Here is a 27,665-nt window from a genome sequence, read left to right as displayed (position 1 = left end):
CCTTATTTAAAAACGTATTGTTTCGAGTGTAGGGTCGGGGATCACAGTCAAATATTTCTTCAGATTTTGCTCTTAGTCATTTAATGTTATCTCGAGTATCTTTATTCAATTTCTTTTATGATCTCAATGTCTAAACTCCAAACCATGCGGGCGGTATCTGTCAAAGACATTCCAACGCTTAAGTTAGTACTTTACCTGATCGGTTATCACAATAAAGTCTTAAATTCACAATAAATACAATAACATATTTCCTTACTTCAGACTTGTATTTAGAGGTTTCAAGATGAACTTATGTTTAACCGTACTGTAATTACGACCCAATGTCTAATAAGTAAGACTTACTTGTAAGCTTGATTAGTGGTTGTGTTTAAAGTTTTTTAGGGTTTGTAATCGCTTTATCGAGACGTTTCCTTAACTGACCGATTGTAATTTGACCTTATAGATATATGGTACACATATTAAATATTTTTTTAAATATTTACGAGTAGGCAAATTTACAAAAATCTATAGATTTTTTTTATGCGAATATCTACTATCCGTACTCAATTAGACTTTATACCATTTTTATTGTTGTAAAACTCAACTTGTACGCATGTAGAATGTGTATATGAATATAGAAAAATACACATAGTATATTTATAGGATTAGTAGAAAATAACGTATATATAGATATTGATGATTACATTATGATTTTGGATATTATTGTGATTGAGAAGTTGAACGCAAACTTTGTTGTAATTTTAGAGTTTGTCGAAGTCAAGTGTATAAGACTTCATAAAACTCTGTCATCTCTCACCTCTTCATTGAAAATAAAAGGAATTTTCTCTAATGATATGCAAATATTTTTTACTTCAAAATGAGTTTTTATTTTTATTTTTTATACCTATTCTTTTTGAATAGTTACAAAAAGTCTATTTTCTTTTCTTTTTTGAAACTTGACTGAGTATGTTTATGTCGATTCCTTTTTAAACTGATGCAAAAATAATTTTTCATATGCTTTTTTATGATCTAGGCTGACGTAAAATTATATTTTGACATTTCTAAAATAAGTCATTTTTTTATGTCATCCATATATATGTTGGATATGAAAATGATGTAACATAACTCAAGTAATAATCAAAAGCGTGTTTTGTATCAGTGTGTATGTATGATTCACTCATCCATTTAACAGTTTCTTGGAGAGTGAATTGGGATTTATGACGGCGGTGGGTCTCTATGTATCTTGATTGGAGATATTTTTTATAAGAAAAACCTCTAATAATTTGTATTATGAGAGACTATCATAACCAACTTTCTATCTTAACTCTATCTTCTTGGATTCCATTTTAGTTCAGAGTTAATTGTTAAAGTCTATGATCTAATCCATATACTTCCAATCTACTTCATACACGAAAACTTTATACAATATAATATTATATGGATTGAAAGATAAAATTATTTTAATATTTTAGTGGACAGTTGATTTAATAGTTATATCCATCCATTTCCAATCACTTCTTACACGACAGATTTATACACATACAATATTTTACATACTTTAAGAAACAAGATCATCAAAATATTTTATTATAATTATATTTATCAGTAGAATTTAATGATTATTATTTATATATCATATAAATGTTTGTTCAACAGTTGACTAGGTGATCGGTTTTCACATATCCTCAAACAGTTCATCTATAAATTGGACAACTATTAATTAATAAAAGATTTGTAATTTTTGTAATAATAATTAAACTTAAAAATAAAATATATTTACAATATTTATTAACTATTGATTCATAATTAAATCAATATTAATTAAAAATTAATTTTAAAATCTATAAATATAAATTTAAAAATAAAAAAAATTGTTCATCCAATATTAATTAAAAATTGATTTCGAAATCTATAAATATAAATTTTTAAAAATAAAAAAAATAAGTGATTGTATTTTTTATTTTGTAAAAAATGAACTTTATTTATCGACATTTACTAACTTAAATATCAATAATTTTTACAAATAATTTCATCGCATGCAGAGAAGAAAAAGACTTAATGTTACTAACAATTATGAGACAACTATTTTAGAGTTTGTTAGGAACTTAACGTACCAAACGTTTCACCTCTATTCTATTATTATTGAAACATTATTTATTTTATATCTGTATAAAATTTTATCATTAAAAATTTGTAATGATCATTTAATGCTCACAATTATTGGTGTTTTTTTTTTCTAAAATAAGATAAAATATAAGAATTCAAAGCAATAAAGTAAAATTGCACCGACTAATTAAAATAAGCTCGAAAAGGATGTAGGGTGCTCTAAATTATAAAAAAAGAAGGATGCAGATGGTTTTCGTAATAGAACACATTTAGATGCAACCACAAGTAAATTAAAGTCAGGACGTATTTGTTGGCGGTAGGAAGCTGAGTCACACAGATATGTTTAAAAAATAAGTGTCAAGCTAAAATAGTTAGCATTCAAACGAAAATAAAATAAAATATTTGTCATTCTAAAATCTTAATGAATCACAAAATGCACGCAATATATTTTAATGAAAAACTAACATGTGATGATAACATTAAAAGAATAAACAAAAATCATAAATGGACACAATACTAAATATTGTTTTCACACATACATCTAACCAATATTAAATATGCAGTTTGCGAAGCCAAAAAAACACCAATTATTGAAATAGAATTCAAACTAGCATTTAAATTCTGTCTTGACTCATGCTCACCAGTAGAAAGTTTAAACAAACAACAGTTTTTGTCTAAAATAAGATTCGGCCTTGATATTATAAAATAATTTCGATATAAAATTAAATTAAAATATTATTAACATAATATATTAATAGTAATGATGACGATCAAGTACACATGGAATTTATTTTGGACATTAGACCAAGTACAAAAAGAGGTGACTACAAAACTACTTTTCTATAAAGTCTCATTTTAAAATAAAATTTAGTTTCTTAAAATAACTACAATCCCATTTCCATAAGCTTACACTTACCTAAACGTTTGAAAGTACATGTTTGTATATAGAAACTTGAAAACAGTCAAAATCAACACAATGGGTGATTAAAATCTTTTAAAATACGTCAAATAATCGAAAAAGAATCTTCTTAAAACATTACTGGAACTTTATTGACAAATAAAATGAGGATAAAATGGTTAAGCGAGCCAAATCTAATAAATATATAAGCTTAAAAAAATATTTTTTTTTTCCAAAATAGTCTAAAAGCACAAAATAAAATAAATAAAATATCTTTTAAAGATTCAAAAGTTATAATAAAAGTTAGTAATAGGGTTTTAACCATTGTTTTTCATTAAAAAAATATTATTAACTATATTCCAAGATCAATTTAAATTAAATATATTATGTTATTTAATTTGAAGACAATTCTATTCAACATTTAAAGAAAAAAAAAAGCTTTCTAAGAAACGGAAACAGAACAAAATGTTTTTATAGCTCAAAGCGTTAAGAATTTTCATTCAAGCTATGGTTTGCTAACGCACGTACGTCTCAGTGGATACATTTAGCAATGTGTATCAGGTTTTAGTAGACAAAAATACTCTTATATATTATGGATTCTAAGTTTTAATAATTTTCATTCTCAAAACTAAAAAAAAAAAAGAAACCCCCAAATTCTTACTCACCTCTCTCATTCCTCTCAACCCTTTCTCTTTCATCTCTCTCACTCCAACCTTTTTTTCTATCATCCCTACTGTAGCCCCAATTGATGTATTGAACTTACGAATATTTGAAAATGATTTATATTGTTCTAGCGTCGTGTAGAACAAAAATTAAATGCTAAGAGTATAAAAAAATGTTTATATGTTACTTGTGTGAACGTTGTAATTCTTAAAAATTTACTCTATCACATAAGTGCACTTTGTTGTTTGCTTCTGGTTGAAATGTCAACAAAGATGATAATGTGCAAATACAAAATCTCTTAATCCAATTTCAATGCACACGGGTCTTCTAAAAAGTTGTAAATTATATAATGTGATAAACTTGAAGAGACATGAATGTGACGCATAAGGGACGAGGTAAGTGAAGCTTGTAAGTTTTGATACAAAATGAATAAACATTTGAATTGATTTTATATATTAGTTAATTAGTGTCCTAAAGACAACTAGTTTTGTAAAGTGGAGTTAAACTTAAAATTCACTTTCTTAATATGATATCAAAGTTATGAATATAACATTTTCTAGTGAGATTTGGTGATTGTTCGATTTATTATGTCACTCACTATATATAAGGAGATTTATTATTTTTTGGACCTATTGTGTTATTCGTTTTTGAGAAATTTATTCTTTATTAGACTAATTATTTCATCTGCTATTGGGTCATTATTAGACCGTTATCAGACTATCCATTTATCTCTAGTCGAACACATTATAAATATATGTCTCGATATGAGGAGTGTGTTGAAAGTCACACATAGATTAAGTTAACGAGTTTAAAATATAGACTAATGTTTAAGTTAGTTTACAATATATTAGTAGATTTTTGTGAAATTAAATTAGATTTAAAATTCACTTTTTAATATAAATAATTTAAAACATGTATAGAATGTAATTTAAACAAACTTACTTTTTTTTATGGTTCGTAGGATGATATGATTGTGATGACCAAATTCTTACATGAAGCAAATAACGTGGTAATAACAAAATTTAATAACAATAAATTAATAATGATAAGAATATATTTTATGTCATTTTTATTAACTTTTTTGTTATATGACTGTATAAAGAAAAATATTTGCTTAGGATCAAAGTCTCTCTATATATATTTCTTTTATAATTTATTCTAAAACATTTATTTTTAAAATTTAGAATAATTTAAAAAAACATTTTCTTTCAAATCTGACTAAAATAACTCAATGATTCGATATAAGGTTAGAGTAGATTATTTTTTTTAAAGAATTTAAAATATAATCCAAATTATAACGACACATTTTGTTTACTTCACCCGTTGCATTTTCCTGCTTTTGTATACTTCCAAATATCCATGCAAAGTTTCTAGCATAGATATCTTTCTACGACATTTGCGGTCTATTTCACCATTATTTGTAAACAACCTATTAATAAAATTATTGCGTGAATTTTTCCTTTCGAACATAAATTTAAAAAATAATTATATATATAAATAATTCATTAACTCTTACAAAATTTATGCTAAAATATTATTTTTATTGATAAAAAGGCAAAGTATATAAGACTTGTTTTAAAAGAAATTATTTTATCGGTAAGGGTCTAGAATCATCTATCGATCTCAATCCAAGTGCAACATTGGCCACAGACATATTTCAATTTTCGATCTTATCACTAAACCTTGACCTTCACCCCTCCCATACATATACATAAATATTTGAAAAAATAAAAATAAAAACTAAACTTTTACATAAACTTGATTACACATAAATTCAAATAAATTGTTTACTTTACTTACAAACTTTTAGTCTATAAAAATATATTTTATTTATCATTTTTGTTTTCTATTATCATTTATGATACTTTTTTATAAAACATATAAATAATTTGTTTTATATATCATCCTTCTGATTAACTGATAGGTAGACAAATGATAAAAATATAAATACGAGAGTATCGGAATATAATAAAAAGATACAAATAATAATAGGTAATAAATGTTAATAATATTTAAAGTTTTCATTAGTCGAAAGCCATGTTATAAATGTAGTCTAATAAGTATAGATTGATCGAAAAAAATAAATGGTTCTTAAACAAAGGCCTTTTGAGCAAATGGAAGGAGTATTCTCTTCTACCTTCTATCTTTCTCTTTCCTTCTTCATCAGTGTTCTGTTATTCTTTAAGCTCGCAAGAAGATCCAAACCAAAAACCAATCTGAATCTGCCACCATCTCCACCAAAGCTCCCATTCATAGGCAATCTGCATCAGTTTGGGACACTGCCACATCGAGCTCTTCGAGATCTCTCTCTAAAATATGGAGATATAATGATGTTGCAGTTGGGACAGATGCAAAATCCAACCCTCGTCGTTTCATCTGTAGATTTGGTCACCGAAATAATCAAAACACATGACCTAGCCTTTTCGGACCGACCCCAAAACACTTCCTCTAAAATCTTACTCTACGGATGCACAGATGTTGGCTTCTCACTCTATGGAGAAAACTGGAGACTGAAAAGAAAAATATGTGTTCTTGAACTTTTGACCACCAAAAGGGTGCAATCATTTCGAGTCATCAGAGAAGAAGAAGCTGGGGAGTTGGTGAAAAAGCTACGTGAAGCAAGCTCGAACGATGCCAGTTACGTAAATCTAAGTGAGATGATTATGTCAACAACAAATAGTATCGTGTGTAAATGTGCTCTTGGAAGGAAGTTTGCAGGAGATGGTTACAGCAGAGTGAAAGAGTTGGCAAGGGAAGCCTTGATTCATATTGCAGCTTTCACTGTTAGAGATTACTTCCCTTGGTTGGGTTGGGTTGATGTTGTTACTGGAAAAATTCAGAAATACAAGGCCACAGCTGCAGCAATGGATGCTTTATTTGAAGAGGTGATTGCAGAACGTATGAGGCTTAGAAGAGAAGGTGAACACTCCAAAATGAAACATTTCTTGGATATTCTCCTCAACCATCACGAGGACAACACGCTGGGATACGAGTTCACCAAAAATGACATCAAATCACTGATTACGGTATCTTTTTTGTCCCTTCACTGGTAATTTATTTCCGTAGCTCTAGCTCACAGTTACACGTATATATATGGCACATAATATATATAAAATAATGTTTTAAAATTGAAATAACCCTGTGAGAACCGTATTATAATAATATATTAAGTATATTCTGCTTATGTCTATATAGATTAGATAGTTTTATGTTCATGTAACAAATATGGTCACCACCATGTTTATTTTTCGTGGACTGCATCGCTTGTAGCAGTTGATATGTAGTTGATCAGTCCATTTTCTGTCACTTATATTGTCTTTGTCAACTTTTAATGTCTTGGTCATATAATAGCATTCAATTTTTATTGATTATTCAACTTTTACTGTCACATATATATACTTTCATTTTTCTTTCAATAAAAAGTTAGTTATAGTTTTAGTCTTTAAAATTTAAAGTTAATTCAATTTGGTTTTCAAATCTAAAAATTATTTTATTTCTTTAAATTTTAAGAAAATAAGATTTATATTTTTAAACGTTAAATTAAAGGATTAGAAACGGATAAGCGTTATTTTAAGTTTAATCTTTCAATTGTTGGAAGATAAAACTTATAGTAATTTTCAAGTTGATAAATATGGAAGGCTTGGTTTACAATTGAAAATTTTATATTGTTGTCATTGTTACAAGTTTAATGAAAATTTCAATTGTTAATTTTTTAGGACATGTTTCTGGGAGGTACCGACACAACTGCAGCCACATTAGAATGGGCCATGTCAGAACTTATGAGGAACCCAACCACAATGAAAAAAGTGCAAGAAGAAGTGAGGACAGTAGTAGGTTATAAATCAAAGGTGGAAGAGAATGATGTCAATGAAATGCGATTTCTAAAATGTGTAGTCAAAGAAACTATAAGGTTGCACCCTGCAACTCCTCTTTTGGCTCCTCGAGTAACAATGGCTGATGTAAAACTAAATGGATACGATATTCCTGCAAAAACAACGGTATATATCAATGCATGGGCAATGCAAATGGATCCTAAACTTTGGGATCGTCCTGAAGAGTTTCTGCCAGAGAGATTTGAAAACAGTGATTTTGATTTCAAAAACCAAGAAAACTTTCACTTTATTCCATTTGGTTTTGGAAGAAGAGGATGTCCTGGAATGAGTTTTGGAATCAGTTCAATTGAGTATGTGCTTGCTAATCTTCTTTGTTGGTTCGATTGGAAGTTGCCTGAAACTGGTACTGCTACACTTGATATAGACATGACCGAGATATTTGGACTTGTTGTCTCAAAGAAACTACCACTTCTCCTTAAACCAAAAACCTATTCATCTTGAGTAAACTTCTACTGTATGTTTTCGTTTTCTTAGATTGTAACACGCTTGTTATACTAGTTGGATATGTATACGGTGCTGTATAAATATTATACATATATATATATATATACATATATATATATACATATATATATATATACATATATATATATATATATATACATATATATATATATATACATATATATATATATATGTATATATATATATATATATAAATCACATTATTTACACTTACACTCTCATATTATACTGTGACAATTGAATTACTTTTATTTAATTAAAAGTACTAAAATTTTCAAATGTATCTCAATTGAGCAATTTAATTTGTCACGCTTAACGTGTATTATGGAATATCTGTATCAAACATGTATAATAAAAACAAATATTATTGATAAGTCCAAAAAAGTAGTAAATTTTCATATGAAATTTTGACACTTATATTTTAAATTTTGTATATTTGTATCAATTCGCCCCAATCTAAGAAAGATGAAATGTAATCATATGTTTCCGAGTTGTTGATTAAAAGGAAATCATTTGACCCCTATTTTGTATATGTTCCAGGTAAATTAAGAGAGAAGAGAAAAGAGAGAAGAGCAAATCCTGCAACAATTCGCCCAAGCTAAAATGATCTTGCTTAACCAAGATTCGTTCAGGAAGCCATTACTTCATAAGTCATTCTCGCTTAAGCGAGAATAATTTAGCTTAAGCGAGAATGACCCATCTTCTCCAAGAAGTTTCTTCTCGCTTAAGCGATAATCATCTAGCTTAAGCGAGAATTTGCGCAATATATATACTCACGAGTCAGAAAGAAAGGGAGAACGAAGAGAGCGGCGGAGAAAAATCACAAAGTTATATAAAGGGTTGTTTTTCCACTTTAGCTGTAGGATCTTCTTCTCATTAGTATAAAAATTGCATACAACGTCGAATATTTTGGGCTTTTAACGACCAAATCGCAAACGACGTCATATCAGGAGAAGTTAAATTTAACGTCGAATTTTGTCAATATTCGACGTTAATCAATTGGTTTTGTTTTTTTTAATTAATTGCGATCCTTTTTTACAACTCTACAAGACCCGATAAGCAGAAAAACAACAAATTTCAGTTTTTGGTATTTTATAAAGCATGAACTATGAACGTGTAGTATTAACAACAAACAGTAATAACCAACAAACAAACAAGTTCAATCAAACAACAAGAACAAACAAGTTCAGCTAAACAACAACAACAAACAAGTTTAAAAAAAAAACAAGTTCTTCAAAACAAAAACGAAAATGAAAACGAAAACTAACCTTCAAAAGGTGGGTTCGTCGGAATAAAGTTTCGTCACAATGAGAGAGAAAGCAGAATGCGCCTATGAAGAACAAGAGCACGGAAATAATCGGTTCAAACAAACAAAAATCATACATAAAGTAATTAATTAACATGCATTTGTATCAAATGAAAGAAAGATTACATGTGATGCTCGTCAAACTTCGCTCGAGAAAAGTTGGAGAAAAGAAAAGGGTATCTCGCGCTAAGATAAAGTGAATGAATTTTCAATCTTCCACTCAAATTTTTATTGAATTCACTACGCCGAATTTAAAAGTCATTCGACGTTTTATATCCTTTTACGTTGAATTACAATTTTAAACGACGTTTAATAATTGCATTTATTTACAAAAATACCACCGCTCATTTTTAACGTTGGTAATTCAGTGGTTGGATGTTAAACACATGACGTTATAAGCTATTTTTGTACTAGTGTCTTCATCTCTTAGAATGCTAATGGCCACCATGAGTGACTGATCTTTTCTCTTGGGATTGAATGTAATCGATTCGAACTCGGATGTAATCTGGTGATATTTATATATAACATTTCTGTTTTATTCAATATTGATATTTTTGTTCTGCTCTTAGTGCTTGATTCTATCTGATCAATAGTTTCATGAATGTGGGTTTTAGTTTTGACTGGAAATTATTTCTAAAATCTCATCTGAACAAGAATACTTGATATCCTGTGATGCTAGGGATAAATTTCAGTTTATCAATTGCTTATAACACTTGAATATAATGCTGGACAGTTTGTTGGATGTGTGAGGAATCAATATTCAAGGAACTGATCTTATGAATTTTATACGCGAGGAATCGGTATAAATGACTTTTGTGTGTTGCATCAATATTGGTAATTGCAGTTGCTATATGTTTATATTCATTGAGATTGCAGACAAGTGAGATAGATGAATTCAATCCCAACTTCTCATATTAAACTTTGTTTAACTTATCTGCTGTTACTATTTTACTTTTAGGTAACATAGTATAAATTATCAAAATCCATTATGAATCAGATTGAATACCCTTTGTATATATGTTGTTTGAGATAAATTTATCTATTTAATTGAAATTGTTCTTCGTGGAATCGATACTCTTACTTAAAAATCATTATACTACAGTTGACTATTGGTACACTTGCCAAAAGTTCAACAATTATCCATCATAAACATTATATTTTTATCCTCAACTTTCTATTCCGAAATTAACTTTGTAACAACTTAATGTGCAAGCTTCCTTTATCTCTCATAACCTATACTTTAATCTACCTAATCACTAGAAAAGCATTATATATCTTCTTTCCTTAATATGTTTCATGTGTAACATATTACAACCCATGGAGTCATAATAACATCCTAGATATTCCTCGCCATGCACCTGCAATGCACAACATAATATCACACCAATATTACATGTAATATACACAATTATGATATAAGAGTACGCATAATTTCACATCATTCACACATTATATATGTTTAATATGCCTTGCATCTACTCTCAATTCGTCCATAAGCTTGGCTAACAATTTCAATCTTGGCTCTCAAGATGCATGCTCTATTGGAAGAACAGGAAGTCCGGATACCGTTATTTGGCATGACTTTACATTCAGAGGATGAGAGTTCAAGAGGGGAACACATTCTTTAATTCTTTTGTCTTTCTCAAATGAAATTCTTTACGAGGTAACAAGTGAAGGAAAAACTCAAAGTGTGGTTAAAGTTGAAGAAGTTTTTCATGACAAGTCCATCTCCGGTAAGTTATTTCTCAAGGAATAACTCCTTGGATTTCACATCAAGAAGGTTTGTTGCTAAATGCAATTTTGATACAGTAGAGGGACACAAATGTGAAGACGGATTATGAATATTTAACCATGATCTTTTAGTCATTCTTCTCCATTTATTTAGAAAATTTATAAATTAGATTAAATATGTTTTTTGTATTTTAATTTTAAGTAAAAATTAAAATTAATTTCTTTTTAAAACTTTGATTTAATTTAATTTTCTAATTAAAAAAATGTGAAATTAAAGATAATATAAATATACTTTATACTTGAGAAGTGTTAAAAGCGTTACGGAATTTTAGTCTCCAAAACGAATAATACTTGAGAATATGTTAATCGATCCTTAATGGATTTGGATAAAAGACATTTTTTTTAAAGATAAAAACTCAAATGACTTTAATAATGTTATTCGACATATTTGAACCAAAATCAAAACCTTAAGAAAAAATAATTACGTTATTCATGGATATAGCAAAACCAAAGTGTAAACTTTTTCAAAATATTAACCTTTATTTGCCACAGGTATTGCCTCATTTTCTCGAAATTTACCATAGACGTGATAACAACACTGAGCTGGACAATAACAAACAAAACCATAAACCTAAAAATTCACCTTTTGATGAAGTGCACCAACTGTGATCAATAAAAGCACATAACTCACAATTTTCTTTATCCCTGATCAACAAAGGCCTAAATTGAAAATTGTAAACAAAAATCGGCAGAAATCTTTGTAAAAAGGAATAACACTGAACAACTTTTACTATATTATTTATGACAATCCATCGATGTCAATCATCTACCGAACTCGCGCCAAGAAAAAAAAAATGAAAAAACTTGTACAAAAGATACAACGAAAAAATATACACAATGGTCAATTTAAAACCAAGAAAACCACAAGTGTCAAAAATATACACAATGGTCAATTTAAAATTGTTTCTTGGTGCAACAAAGGAAGACAAAGTTTAGAACAATCCAAAATGACGGAAAAAAAATCTAAGAAATAGAACACATGTTAAGAAAAGTAACTATGAACAATTCAATAATTTAGCTAGTACATTATTTTATTATATGTTTTGTTATAGTTACTGTAGAAGTCAAAGTATAAGTGTGTAAGAATCATTTTAAAAGAATTTGTTATCGGTAAAGCTGGGTCTAGAATCCTCTAGAGATTTGAATTTAAGCCATTGGACATATGATTTATGAATTTTTATTTAACATATAAATAACTTTTTCTATGATAAACAACCGATAGAAAAATATATGAATATAAGTGTAAGACCCATGAAAAATATTTATAATAGTAAATTTTAGCATTTTATTAGTAATAATAATTTTAATGGATAGAAAAATATGTAAATTTTGGATATAAAATTATAGTAATTTTAGAAGGAGAGCTTCAAAATTTTGATAACTTATTTAGAATTTTTTTTTAGAAAATTGAATAGTAAAAAGTGAATAGTAATAAAAAAAAAAATTTAAGAATTTCTTAGCATGGAAGGAATTAAGATCAGATTTGAAGACATTATTAAGGAATCCATTATGAATCCATTAAGTAAAGTAGTGATTAAGAAATTAATATAATAAAATAATATTAAAAAAATTAATGAATAGTAAAATTTTTTACCTATAAATAGCCATGGGAGGGAAGGACATTTTGCACCAAGAGAAGAGGAATCAAGTGAGAGCTTGAGAAATAGAGAAGAAAGAGTTAGGGAAAAATTTTTAATTGCAAGAAGAGTAAAGGTTCTGAAGAGTTTTCGGGGAAACAAATTCGGAGCAGGAGATTAAGTCTGGAATAGAGGTAGGGGAGCTAACTTTTCTAAGCTTTTATATTATGATTTAGTACTGTTTTATTACTATTCATGTCTTGAAATTATGTGTGAATATTGTTAATGCTTACTGTATGTTTATCTATATTGAAATTCGGTGTAAATATTATATGTTGTTGTTTTGAATCTGTAAATAAGAAATTTGTTAAAAACTAGTTGAGGAACGCTTTGGCTAAGGAAAGATTTGGTACTTAAGTTGTCCATTGTGACACACCTCTCTTTCTTGGAAGTCTACTCGACAAGTTTTTAACTTAAATCCTATTGAACAGATTATGTACTGTTAATTTCTTTTGTGATATATTCAGTTTGTATAATTTCTAAAATGATTGGATTTTATTGCATTTGAATTATGCATCTGAACATGGTTGTGAACTATAATGATGTGATTTATGTGGGAAGTATGTGAATGCATGAGATATGTTGGATTCACTGTGATAATATGATAATATCTGGTTATTCATGTCTTGGGTTAAGTTTCAAAGTGATAGTATGATTCATATACGTAATTCCATGATCCTCAAGGAGAGGATACATGGTGGTGATTTGGGGGTGTATAGAATGATTGCATGGTAGCTCAGTTTTGGGGGTCATCCTGAAACTCCAATGGTCTTTCTTCTCATGTAGAGAGGATTGAACCATGTGGTGAGGAGTAGCAGGAGGTCCTAGTCTTGGGTGCTTCCATATGATCCAAGGTGAGTGATAACGGATTAACCTCGTGACTGTGGTCGGGCGGTAGTGCCCAAGTTTCATAAGGCGGTAGTGCCGGGCGGTAGTGCCCAAGTTTCAAAAAGCCACCACGAGTGCAAGACCCGCCATAGCTCGGTAATCATTCTAGTCCGGACGAGTCGGGGTATAAAGTAACAAGTCTTGTGATGTCATTTTATCATGTGTATCAAAGTAATAGATGAATATGTATGTTGTGATTGTTGTATGATGGTATGAGTATGTCTGACATAATTATTATATGAGGTTTGCATGCATATTTTATAAATGATTGGTTGCATGTTAGCTCACCCTATTTGTTTGTGTTTGGGTATGTGCGATGATCGTATAATTCGTTATACGAGAGCAGATGAAGGAATGTCGCCTCACACAGTGTCAAGGAAAGGGAGGAGTAGAAGAACTATAATTAGAACCTTTTTACATGTATAGACTTATATCAACTAGGAAATTTTAAAGGGTGAGATTACGAGATGTTACCGTAAATGTAATGTTAATTATCAAGTGTGAAAATTTGGGATGTTACATTAATGTGAAAAGTTGGGATGTTACATTAATGTGAGAATTTGGGATGTTACATTAATGGTATCAGAGCAGTTCGTCCTTAGGATGACCTTTGTGTCGTGGGTCTGCCGTGTCTTCTCTGTGAAGAGTTGAGTCTAAATGGTATACTTTACCATTTCCTCCAAGTCTAGATAGTAGAGTATTGTGTCTAACTACTCATGACTTTTACGAGAGATGATTTTCCTTTCTTAATTCTCAAGGTTGATGAAAGATATTAGAATTAGTTAAAGCCTTCATAAGGAGATATAATACTAGAGTTTGAGTTTCCAAGGATGAGTGAAGATGTTGGTGTTTAGAAGTAATGTTTTAAGATGTTTGCAGGACAAAATCAGGAGATTAGATATCTTATGTTTCCCAAAAAGGAGTTGAGTTCAAAGGCTAGATTAAGAGAAGCTTTGGATAAGCATGAATGTAGCAAGGTTTGAGAAATCAGTTTGGTTTAGTATATCAGTAACGTTAGAAGTCAGAAGAGAGGAAAGTGTTGGTGAGAAACGGAGTGACATTGTGTGAGATTGGTAGCATGGATCGATGTATCAGTGATGGTTGGAATCTGAAGAAAGAAAATGGTGGAAGATTTAAAGATAAAGTTTAAAATAAAAAAGGGATAGGAATACTGAAGTAGATTAAGGATAAATCAAATATTAGACGAAGAAGAGTAGAGGAGAAGTGGTATAAGGCATAAAGAGGATTGAGAGAAAGTTTAATAGGAGGAGAAATTTATAAGTTAAGAGAACACGAGGTCTTTAGAGAAGAATGAAGTATTGAAAGGATTCTAAGCTAAATGGATGATTAAAAGGAGATGGTTAGATTTTTTCAGTAAATGTATTAGGGATAAGATTTGAAAGTATGTGATGTTGGTATGATGAGCAGTGGAGAAAATCCAGGTACGAAAATTTTGGCTTTCGGCTTATGCAAATTTTTGGTATTTTTATGAGAAGATTAAAGGGTCATGATTTATGGTTGTAAATCTTATTGATTTTGGAATATTAAAGTTAGTAGAAGTAGTGTAGGTTGAGTTAATATTGTGAACATGGCAAGATAAGGAAGAAGAAGAGTTTGGAAATAGATAAAAAGGAGGGTTGCAATATTAATGTGATTAGGGAATTTGGAATAATTAAGAAGTTGTAGGTTGTGATTGGAGCAATTTTCATCAGGTATAGTTATATGGTAGTATTCAAACCTCAATGGTGATGTAAAGGATGGGTAAAGATTTATATGTCGCACCTTGATCTCTAACCAGTGATGCGTGTGAGTGAACTTGTTTATACTTACTTTTAGTTCGCATAAGATAAAAATTTGAGATTTGGTCAACACTAAATATCCTAGGGATATGGTTTTGATATCGGGAAGCACGTTATTATTGAGGTTGTGTTGTGGTTGATTGCCCTAATAAGCTCTTTAAGTGGTGGAAATTGCCCTGATAATCTCTCTAGACGAGTGGTAGGAAGTAACATGGTGGTTAAATGGTTTGGAGGGTGTACTTGCCTGAAAAAGCTCTTGAATAGAGTGGTGGGAAGGGATACTGGCACAATGGTTTTGTTCTATGACATGTTTTGATTACCCATAAATTCTTTATATCTATGGGAGTTATTTCAAGTATTAGAGGATTAATTAGTATAACCATTAAACTATATTTTAATGTCATAGGATGGATTTAACTTATGTGGCATAAGTGGTTTATTTAAATGAGTAGGTGCAGTGCTGATATGGAAGCTAGTTAGTTTTAAATTCGGCCTTATTAAGATTAAAATAAGTGGTTTCAGAATTTATAACATCGTTGATTGAGTGATCTGCTGAGTCTTATCAGAGATAAGCAGTTGTTAGGTACTGGGTTACAGACAACATTAAGTTTGTGGATTCATATTAGGTTAAGATGTGGGAAGGTATTTTGAGGACAGGGTTTATATTCCTAAGATTTAGAGTTTATAAGTTAATTCTTGAAGAATGTTTTAACTTAGGCTAGTAATGTTTGCTAGGAAAATAATTAGATGAAGGTTGAAGTAATTTGGAGTATAATCTTGAAAGAAGCTTGATTATTCTAGTTTTGTTAAATATTTCAGAAATGTTTATCAAAAAAAAAAAGGATAGTGGTTCAACATTTAGTGTGGGTTAAATAAAGGATGAGGATCAGTATGTTAGGGATATATGACCAATGCAAGTGAAAGATAGATTTTGTAGTCTAGGGTATGATCGAAAGGGATGGTTTGGTCATGTTCCAATATGTTTTTAGAAGTTTATGGTCTTCAAGAATTGTGAGTTGATTGTTGAACATTAAGTGTGGTTAAGGGTGAAGGCAATATTACCGAGAGTCAGATAAGTTCATCAAGGACGAGTGAAGGAAATGATGCATGATCTTAAGTATGGAAGGGTTTCTATGGATGTTATAAAGCATACTCAATATAGGTATTATTTTTGGACAAGTTCTTGTTAAATGGGTATAGAAAAGAAAAACATAAAGGATGAATTGTTTAGTAATAGTGTTTTGGACTCCGTGTAATCATCAGAGTAATTATAAATTTTACGGAGAATAGAAGTAGAGGGTAAGGTGGAACAATCTAGTATAATTTTGGTAAACATAAGTGGCTTTTAGAGGTGTACGATTTCTAGGAGTAGAAATTGTGTTGAGAAAATATAATGGAAGGTTGTTACGGAAAAAGAATGATTCTTAGAGTTTTACAGGGTCATGAAAGTCTTAAATAGGGATCTATAAGGAGAATCACTTTCTGGTTATAGTAGGAATGAAAAGTTTTCTGGAATTTTGTGATTAATAGTTTATGAGTGATGAGTTCTTTTAAAACATTAATGGATTATTTTTTAGACTAGTGGGGTATGTTTAATGGTGGTTTTGATGGGGCTAAAAGTGACAAGTAAGAGTGTTCTGAAGGTTTATGATTTTAATTTTTTTCGTGAGTACATTTCAATTTGAGATGCTAGAAATTTTATGCACAAAATAAGTAGAGTAAATGAATTTACAAGGAAACTAGAAGATAAGGTGAAATAATCATAACTTTATTTTTATGTCGAATTTTCGAATTTTCGAGGACGAAAATTTTTGTTGTTAGGGAGAATGTAAGACCCATGAAAAATATTTATAATAGTAAATTTTAGCATTTTATTAGTAATAATAATTTTAATGGATAGAAAAATATGTAAATTTTGGATATAAAATTATAGTAATTCTAGAAGGAGAGCTTCAAAATTTTGATAACTTATTTAGAATTTTTTTTTAGAAAATTGAATAGTAAAAAGTGAATAGTGAATAGTAATAAAAAAAAAATTTAAGAATTTCTTAGCATGGAAGGAATTAAGATCAGATTTGAAGACATTATTAAGGAATCCATTATGAATCCATTAAGTAAAGTAGTGATTAAGAAATTAATATAATAAAATAATATTAAAAAAATTAATGAATAGTAAATTTTTTTACCTATAAATAGCCATGGGAGGGAAGGACATTTTGCACCAAGAGAAGAGGAATCAAGTGAGAGCTTGAGAAATAGAGAAGAAAGAGTTAGGGAAAAATTTTTAATTGCAAGAAGAGTAGAGGTTCTGAAGAGTTTTCGGGGAAACAAATTCGGAGCAGGAGATTAAGTCTGGAATAGAGGTAGGGGAGCTAACTTTTCTAAGCTTTTATATTATGATTTAGTACTGTTTTATTACTATTCATGTCTTGAAATTATGTGTGAATATTGTTAATGCTTACTGTATGTTTATCTATATTGAAATTCGGTGTAAATATTATATGTTGTTGTTTTGAATATGTAAATAAGAAATTTGTTAAAAACTAGTTGAGGAACGCTTTGGCTAAGGAAAGATTTGGTACTTAAGTTGTCCATTGTGACACACCTCTCTTTCTTGGAAGTCTACTCGACAAGTTTTTAACTTAAATCCTATTGAACATATTATGTACTGTTAATTTATTTTGTGATATATTCAGTTTGTATAATTTATAAAATGATTGGATTTTATTGCATTTGAATTATGCATCTGAACATGGTTGTGAACTATAATATGTGATTTATGTGGGAAGTATGTGAATGCATGAGATATGTTGGATTCACTGTGATAATATGATAATATCTGGTTATTCATGTCTTGGGTTAAGTTTCAAAGTGATAGTATGATTCATATACGTAATTCCATGATCCTCAAGGAGAGGATACATGGTGGTGATTTGGGGGTGTATAGAATGATTGCATGGTAGCTCAGTTTTGGGGGTCATCCTGAAACTCCAATGGTCTTTCTTCTCATGTAGAGAGGATTGAACCATGTGGTGAGGAGTAGCAGGAGGTCCTAGTCTTGGGTGCTTCCATATGATCCAAGGTGAGTGATAACGGATTAACCTCGTGACTGTGGTCGGGCGGTAGTGCCCAAGTTTCATAAGGCGGTAGTGCCGGGTGGTAGTGCCCAAGTTTCATAAGGCGGTAGTGCCGGGCGGTAGTGCCCAAGTTTCAAAAAGTCACCACGAGTGCAAGACCCACCATAGCTCAGTAATCATTCTAGTCCGGACGAGTCGGGGTATAAAGTAACAAGTCTTGTGATGTCATTTTATCATGTGTATCAAAGTAATAGATGAATATGCATGTTGTGATTGTTGTATGATGGTATGAGTATGTCTGACATAATTATTATATGAGGTTTGCATGCATGTTTTATAAATGATTGGTTGCATGTTAGCTCACCCTACTTGTTTGTGTTTGGGTATGTGCGATGATCGTATAATTCGTTATACGGGAGCAGATGAAGGAATGTCGCCTCACACAGTGTCAAGGAAAGGGAGGAGTAGAAGAACTATAATTAGAACCTTTTTACATGTATAGACTTATATCAACTAGGAAATTTTAAAGGATGAGATTACGGGATGTTACCGTAAATGTAATGTTAATTATCAAGTGTGAAAATTTGGGATGTTAGATTAATGTGAAAAGTTGGGATGTTACATTAATGTGAGAATTTGGGATGTTACAATAAGAGATAAAATATAATAAAAAGACATAGTTAATAAATGTTAATAAAATATTTAAAGATTTAAATATTATTTTGATTTTGATTTTTGTTGATTTGTTTAATGTATTCATTTTTTTATGTTCAATGAAATATCTATTTTGTTAGATTTTGTTTACTTTTTTTGCAATATATATTAAGATGAGATCGTTTAGAAAACATATCATTTAAACAACTCAGATTTTGAAGTTTAACAAAAAAAAATCAAACAAAATATTACAATATATAAAAAAACTGTTTTAAAGAAATAGCCAAAAAAATGTTTTCTAACATTTTTTTTTCTATACTGAACTGTATTTTGAACTAAAATTTTCAAAAACGTCTAGGAAAAAAAATATCTTTCTTTGAAATCATTTAATAGATTACATGAGTAACTTGATAACATTTTATATATAATGTTGAAACTAAAAGAATTTTTATACAAGTGTTATCTCAAGTAAAGTGTCTTATGATTTACACTGTCTAATGTATGACCGCTAAACGCTATGGCTTTTGTACAAACATTTAATGTCTGTATCATCTGATGATTATACATGTTATATGTTTGATCAAACGATGCATTTATGAATAACATGACAAATAATAAAATGTTTTGAACATGCAATATAGTCTAATGTTTATCCACGTTGAAAATATTTAATGCATATCTAATAAAGTGATTCAATACTTTGTTCTTGATATTTGTGCAGATCACTAAAGGAGAAAAATATGATCATAATCAATGCACCCAAGAAAAAGACATTGTGAGAGATGAAGAACATTCTGGAAATGTTTTCCTTGAAGCCTTATGCTCTGTCACATCTTACAAACTTAGTTTTTCTAAAGGCTATGATAAAGTTCTGAATCTCTACAAAGTAGACAAAAGTCTAACTTCTCACATAAAAACTACTTGTTCTCTTGAAATCAACTTCTCTGTTTAATGATCATCTTTTAAGAAAAGCTATATATAAATGAAAGCTTGAAGATAAGCAAGAATAATAACACAAGAGGGATAATATAAGAATAGTAGAATAATGAACTCAAGCTTAATGTGATCAAATATCGTCTGAAGATATATTTCTTTTGAGAGAAAAACCTTAGCTAATCACATAATTCTTTGTATTGTTTATATCATCTCTTTGAGAGTTATCATTTGTATCTTTGCTCATAACACTATTTGTATTGTAAACTCTGAAGAGAATTAAAACACTTGTTTAGACAAGTTATGTAAGATTAAGACCTGAAATGCTTAGAATACTTGAGAGCAAAAGTAATTAGAATACTTATAAACTAGGAGTGGTTAAACTCAAACTAGTCATTTTGAATAAGTGAAAGAGTAGTAAGAATACTCTTTGTAAACTTAAAGAGGTAAAACTCGTGTAATCTTATTAAAGATTAGTGGAACCTTTTAAGAGTTCTTAAAGGAAAATTGGACGTAACTTAGATTTAGTGAACCAATATAAATTCTGTGATTTATTGCTTTTCTATTTAAAACTTTTCCATCTACTCATCTTATAAAAATCAGTGTCTAAACATCTTACAAATTATATATCTCCTTCACAAACCATTAGAGATTGTTTTGTGAAAGGATTTCAAAAACACTATTCACCTCCCTCTAGTATTTTTTTGTTTTTTCATAATGTTTGTCATGTGTCATTTCATGTTTTTTTTAAATTTTTTATTAATATTTTTAAATTTTTCCTAATTTAAAAAAATTGTCCATATGTCAAGTTAACATTGTACACGTAGTAATATCAGTACCACGTGTTAAGTCACTGTCAATACCACGTGTCAAATCAATATCAATGAATGTCACATGTTAATGTCTTGTATTCAATTCCATTTCAATTTTCATTATTTCTATTAAATTTAGTTTCAAATTTCATTAATTTTATTTAATTCAATCCTAATTTTAAATTTTAGAAGGAAATTTTTTCACTAGTTTTGAAATTAGATGAAAAGTTCTTCACTATTTTTAAATTAAAAAGAAAGTTCTTAATTATTTTAAAATAAAAAGAAAATTCTTCATTATTTTTAAAGTTAGAAGGAAATTTTTTTCATTATTTTTAAAATTAGAAGAAATTTTTTTCATCAATTTTAAAATTAGAAGGAGTATTCTTCGCTATTTTAAAAATTAGAAGAAAAATTGTTTATTCTTTTTAAAATTAGAAGGAAAGTTCTTCAATATTTTTAAAATTATAAGAAAAATTATTCATTATTAGATGAAAATTATAATTTATTTTTAAAATTAGGAGAAAAAATAATAATTATTTTAAAATTAGAAGAAAAGTTCTTCATTATTTTTAAATCAACTCTAACCTTATTTTTTTACATCTAACCTTGTTTTTTTACATGTAGAAAACATCAAGTAGAAATCTAATAATTATATTCCACTAATATAGTTAGAATTACTTTAAAAATAACGAAGAAAATATTTAATTAAAATGGAAATTTTAATAAAAATTAAATTTGATCTCACTTTAGAGAGTCAAAATTAAATAAAATTAATTCAAATTAGAACTAAATTAAATATGAAACATTTACTCGTAGTAATAACACTAATATGTGATAATAATACTAACTTACATTTATTAACTTTCGCTAACAATTTTTACAAGATTTCAAAAAAATCAAATTAAACAAAATAAATTACACATTGAACAAAATTGATATGAATTGAGAACAAAATAATATTTAAGCTATATTGAAATTTTACATTTAATTGAGGTAGAATCATCCTAGCATAGCATGACACTTCAACTTCTCTCTTAAATTCAAATTTATATATAAAGTATTATTTTATTGTAATATTTTATTTTTTATTATTTCAATATAACACTTATGATAAGAAGTATTTGTCAAATGGACGTAGATAAAAATAAAAAAATTCTTAATCAGTAAATAATTAGTGATTAAAAATAATTAATTGCTATAAGATTAATTTAGATACTAATTTATAAATTAAAATTGATTGATAACTAAAATAATTTTTTTATAAATAAAATATTATAATTAGTTTTTAAATTAGTAATTAAAATAATTTTTATTACGAATTAGTATCTAAGGTCAATAACATTAGCTTTAAAGATTTTGATTATTAAAAAAGTTGATCTCTAGTTAAAAGATTAAAATTAAAATTGGTTTTTATTTTATTTTATTAAATTAATCATTATTTAAGAATTCTCTTATTAGTATCAAAACAATATTATAACAAAATATTATATTAAGATAATGAAAATTAAATATAAATATAAATTTATAATAAAGCAATTATTTATGCACCTTTAATTTGAATATAAAAGTATAGAATATCATGCTACATGGATAGTAAAGTTTATCAAGACTAACAGGTTAGTTTGGTCAATCCGTCAAATTAGGCTAAATTTAAGTTTTCAACTTGTCAACTTAGTTTGGTCTGATTAGCCTAAGCAGTTAAATTGGTCCAAAGATGAATGGAGCGAATTCGTCTACTAACCCTTTATTTAATAAAACATAAAATAAAAATAGTTTAAAATTAAATTTTTATATTATATTTTTTAAAATGTAAATTTATAATATTATTTAATTCATTAATCCCTATAAATTATAAGTTCCACTAATTATTATAAAAAATATTTAATATATAAATATAATTATTATTTTAGTTCATCCACTAACAAATAATAATTATTCAATTAAAAATTTTAAAAATATGTACATAATTTAATATATTTTTAATATTTATTTAGTATCAATAAATTTTGAAAATAAAAAGTTAAAATTTAAAAACAAAAAATAAAAGAATTTACATATCACAAATTCTAATCCGTTTTAATGTGATGATTAAGCTTGAATTTGATAGACTAATAACGAACCAACCTAAAAATCACTGACCGATTTTATAATAAGTATAAATTAAGATGTATACAGTGATATAAAAGTATCTATATCCGCAATTATTTGCGGATAAAATCTATGAAGAATAATAAATATACTTAAAATGAATATTTTTGAATAATAGATAATAGATAATTTAATATATGTTATTAAATGAATTAAATATGATATCATATTATATTAGTTATGTGTATCTATTATTATTGGTAAAAAAACTTAAAATTAAAATATGATTTATATTTTATTATATTAAATTTAATTAAAATTAATATTTAATTTATAATTTATTAAAATAAATGTAATTAAAATTAAAATTTAATATAATTTATATTATATTTTATATCTTTCTATAATTTTATCTAGATTTTATTTTAAAAATTTTAAAATTATTGTTGTTTTAAATATTTATTAATAATTTGCAAATTTTAAAAATCCACAGCATTTTTAAACGAATATATAAATAACCGAAAAAAAATATTTTTAACAACTGTTTAAAATCTAAAATAGTGATTGTTATAAAAAAAATTGTTAAAAAAAGTTATTAAAATATTGGTGTAAAAAACCGGACGTATAACTAGTTAAATTTTGTCTTCGAGGTTGGGTGAGCTCCATCCATGTCACCTGACCCTATGCATGTTTATAAATGTAGTATGAAAAAGAGACATGTTGAAAAAATAAATGGTTCTCAAAAAAGGCCTTTTGAGCAAATGGAAGAAGTGTTCGTTTCTACCTTCTATCTTTCTCTTTCCATTTTCATCAGTGTTCTGTTATTCTGTAAGCTCACAAGAAGATCCAAACCCAAAACCAATCTGAATCTGCCACCATCTCCTCCAAAGCTGCCATTCATAGGCAATCTTCATCAGTTTGGTACACTGCCACATCGAGCTCTTCGAAATCTCTCTCTAAAATATGGAGATATAATGATGTTGCAGTTGGGACAGATGCAAAATCCAACCCTCGTCGTTTCATCTGTAGATTTGGTCACCGAAATAATCAAAACACATGACCTAGCCTTTTCGGACCGACCCCAAAACACTTCCTCTAAAATCTTACTCTACGGATGCACAGATGTTGGCTTCTCACTCTATGGAGAAAACTGGAGACGGAAAAGAAAAATATGTGTGCTTGAACTTCTGAGCACCAAAAGGGTGGATTCCTTTCGACTCATCAGGGAAGAAGAAGCTGCGGAGTTGGTGAAAAAGCTACTTGAAGCAAGCTGGGATGATGCAAGTTACGTGAATCTGAGTGAGATGATTATGTCAACATCAAATAATATCGTGTGTAAATGTGCATTTGGAAGGAAGTTTGAAGGAGTTGGTTACGGCAGAGTGAAAGAGTTGGCAAGGGAAGCCTTGATCCATATGACAGCTTTCACTGTTAGAGATTACTTCCCTTGGTTGGGTTGGGTTGATGTTGTTACAGGAAAAATTCAGAAATACAAGGCCACAGCTGCAGCAATGGATGCTTTATTTGAAGAGGTGATTGCAGAACGTTTGAGGCAGAGAAGAGAAGGTGAACACTCCGAAATGAAAGATTTCTTGGATATTCTCCTCAAACATCACGAGGATAACATGCTGGGATACGAGTTTACCAAAAATGACATCAAATCACTTATTACGGTATCTTTCTTTCCCATCTTCTAATCTATTCTTACCATATTCAATATTTGTATATTATTTAAGAGTTTATGTCAATCATAATTTAAATATTTATTTCTCATTCTATTTTCTGAGATGTTTTTAAAGAACAGTACCGTGATAGAGTTTGAAGTTTCCAAAATGGACAACCCTTTATGATAATATTCGTCTTTAACAAACTTCAAAATAGTCACAATTTCTTTTTTGTATTTTTAGAGAAATAAAAAATAGAAGAAAAAAATTTATGATGATTCATTCTTAACGAACTTGAAAATATTCATAAAAAAAAGAATTTTTGTATTGTTAGAGAAATAAAAAACAGAAGAAAAGAAAATGTAAGAAAATAAAAAAGTTAGTTATAGTTTTTAAATAGATATGTGTGTTTGAACAAACCTGCGAATTTTGAAAATAGTCATAAAAAGAATTTATATTTTAAAAAAAGAAAATGCACAGTCTTTAAAATTTATGATAGTTTTAGTCTTTTAAAGACAAATCCATAATAGAGTTCCAAGTTTCCGAAAAGTCTCTTGGTGGATTTGGAATAGTCATTAAAATAATGAATTTTATATTTTCAGAGCAGTAGGGTAACTTCACTTGATCCGACCGACTTATTACGGGTTTGATACTTATTGAACCAACCCAACCCAGTTCACTTATTAGCGAGTTAAAAAAATTCGAATTCGATTCGACCTATCATAAGTTAATGGGTTAATCAGGTGGTTCACTGACTCATTTAATTATAAATTTTTTAAAATAAAAAATTACAATTTTTTTAATTAAAATCTAAATAAACGTCACACTAAAAGATGTTAAACTTCAAAGATAATTCAAAATAAATAAATAAAAAGTATGATATCATCCAAGCGTAATCCAAAAACATGTATAATATCACTTGTTCATTTATAATATTAGAGTCTTAAATAGATAAATCTATATTATTTTTCTCTCTTGAAACATATTTTTCTTTATCACCATCTATAATATAATAAAAAAAATACTAATTAATAATATTGAAACAAAAATTAATAAATAATTAAATTAAATTAGGTGGGATGGTGAGTCAACCCGGCTCACCTTGAGTTCAATTCGGTGAGTTGAGTTCTAAGTGAACCGGGTTGAAAACTAGCCTCCATAAAAAAATTACATTTTTTTCAAACCAACCTAATTCAAATCTAACTCAACTCAAACTCGTGATGAGCCGAATTGATTCGCAGGTTACAATCCATTTTGACAGCACTGTTAAATATTACAATAATTTTCGAGTAGATAGATATGAAAACCTTTTCGTTTACAATTGGAAATTTTTATTTCTTCCAAACAAATGAGTGAAACTTTACAAGTTTGATGAAAATTTCATTTATTATTTTTAGGACATGTTTCTGGGAGGTACCGACACAACTGCGATCATATTGGAGTGGGCTATGTCAGAACTTATGAGAAACCAAACAACAATGAAAAAAGTGCAAGAAGAAGTGAGGAGAATTGTAGGTCATAAATCAAAGGTGGAAGAGAATGATGTGAATGAAATGAAATATCTAAAATGTGTAGTCAAAGAAACTATAAGGTTACACCCTCCAGCTCCTCTTTTGGCTCCTCGAGTAACAATGTCTGATGTAAAACTAAATGGATACGATATTCCTGCAAAAACAACGGTATATATCAATGCATGGGCAATGCAAATGGATCCTAAACTTTGGGATCGTCCTGAAGAATTTCTGCCAGAGAGATTTGAAAACAGTGATTTTGATTTCAAAAACCAAGAAAACTTTCACTTTATTCCATTTGGTTTTGGAAGAAGAGGATGTCCTGGAATGAGTTTTGGAATCAGTTCAATTGAGTATGTGCTTGCTAATCTTCTTTGTTGGTTCGACTGGATGTTGCCTGAAACTGGTACTGCTACACTTGATATAGACATGACCGAGATATTTGGACTTGTTGTCTCGAAGAAACTACCACTTCTCCTTAAACCAAAAACCTATTCATCTTGAGTAAACTTCTACTATATGTTCTCTTTTTGTTATATTGTAACATGTTTGTTATACTAGTTGGATATGTATACGGTCCTGTATAAATATTTATACATATTATTTACTAGTTGGATACGTCTCAATACTTCCATTGATACATATAATTTTAAAAATATATTAAAATTAGTAAAATTTAGAATAAAACATATTTAACCATTAAAACAATATTTTGATGATAATATTTAAAAATAAGAAAAATAGAAATCCAATAATTGTTTTAGGTAAGAGTTGTTGGCTTGCAACCGCGCATCCTCACTTTGGGATTTTGTCCAATCCAGCGCTAGGAAGCTACTAAACGGACACTGCCACCGCCCATAGTCTCTATCCGAAAAAAAAGTCTTCATTCAAATGTTAATTACACAAAACATTGATATGATGTTGTGTTTTGTTGGTCACTTAAGCAAAGGGCAAACATTGGAAGATTAGTAATATGTTATTCATTTGATGTGAAATAGATCTCAAATTCAAAGCCTATAAAAGTGGAACGCTTAAAGTTAAAACTCCAAGAACTTATCTTATCCCATTCTTACGAGAGGATTCCAAAAAAAATTTCGAAACAAGTGTTCAAAATCCAAAAACACATTTCAGAACATCTGTTAAATATGGAATGACTATTCTAGATTATATTTTTAGATTGGTTTAATTTCTCAATAAGTTCTTATTTTTGTCGAATTTTTGTCGAGAATCTCAAATACGACCATTTCTTATCTGACGTCTCAATTAGGTCCTTATTTTTGTAAAATTGAATTAAATAGGGTTTTTCTGTTAAATTGATCAGACGACGTTAAGTATTGTGTCACCTAACATGTTGACAGTGTTGTTTTAACACACGTGTCATAAAAAATGTGGATGAATTCTATTATTTTAAATTTCAAATTAAAAAATTAAATTAAAAGAGTGGAAATTCAAATAAAATAAGGGTAAAGTAGAAAATTCAATTAAGAACGCTCCATTCTCT

General features: G+C 28.6%; 2 protein-coding genes across 2 annotated transcripts; both read left to right on the top strand.

Moving 5' to 3' along the window:
* The first annotated feature begins 5,693 nt into the window (after window positions 1–5,693).
* Window positions 5,694–8,044, top strand: LOC108339385 (cytochrome P450 71A1). Its single transcript, XM_017576522.2, has 2 exons — window positions 5,694–6,672; window positions 7,363–8,044. The coding sequence occupies exons 1-2, from the start codon at window positions 5,731–5,733 to the stop codon at window positions 7,978–7,980; spliced, it is 1,560 nt and encodes a 519-aa protein (XP_017432011.1). The 5' UTR covers window positions 5,694–5,730; the 3' UTR covers window positions 7,981–8,044.
* A 15,604-nt stretch (window positions 8,045–23,648) lies between these two features.
* LOC108329285 (cytochrome P450 71A1) lies at window positions 23,649–26,851 on the top strand. The gene is made up of 2 exons (XM_017563434.2): window positions 23,649–24,662; window positions 26,051–26,851. The coding sequence occupies exons 1-2, from the start codon at window positions 23,658–23,660 to the stop codon at window positions 26,666–26,668; spliced, it is 1,623 nt and encodes a 540-aa protein (XP_017418923.2). The 5' UTR covers window positions 23,649–23,657; the 3' UTR covers window positions 26,669–26,851.
* Window positions 26,852–27,665: the final 814 nt, after the last annotated feature.

The sequence above is a fragment of the Vigna angularis genome, chromosome 1, assembly GCF_016808095.1.
Source record: "Vigna angularis cultivar LongXiaoDou No.4 chromosome 1, ASM1680809v1, whole genome shotgun sequence".
Classification (NCBI taxonomy): Eukaryota; Viridiplantae; Streptophyta; class Magnoliopsida; order Fabales; family Fabaceae; genus Vigna; species Vigna angularis.
This window is presented reverse-complemented; position numbering and strand designations above follow the sequence as displayed.

Bases quoted from the DNA above. Each gene is read 5' to 3' on its own strand.
- LOC108339385 (XM_017576522.2), top strand. From the start codon at position 5,731: ATGGTTCTTAAACAAAGGCCTTTTGAGCAAATGGAAGGAGTATTCTCT. The intron at 6,673-7,362 runs GTATCTTTTTTG...TTAATTTTTTAG, and splicing joins ACATCAAATCACTGATTACG to GACATGTTTCTGGGAGGTAC.
- LOC108329285 (XM_017563434.2), top strand. From the start codon at position 23,658: ATGTCACCTGACCCTATGCATGTTTATAAATGTAGTATGAAAAAGAGA. The intron at 24,663-26,050 runs GTATCTTTCTTT...TATTATTTTTAG, and splicing joins ACATCAAATCACTTATTACG to GACATGTTTCTGGGAGGTAC.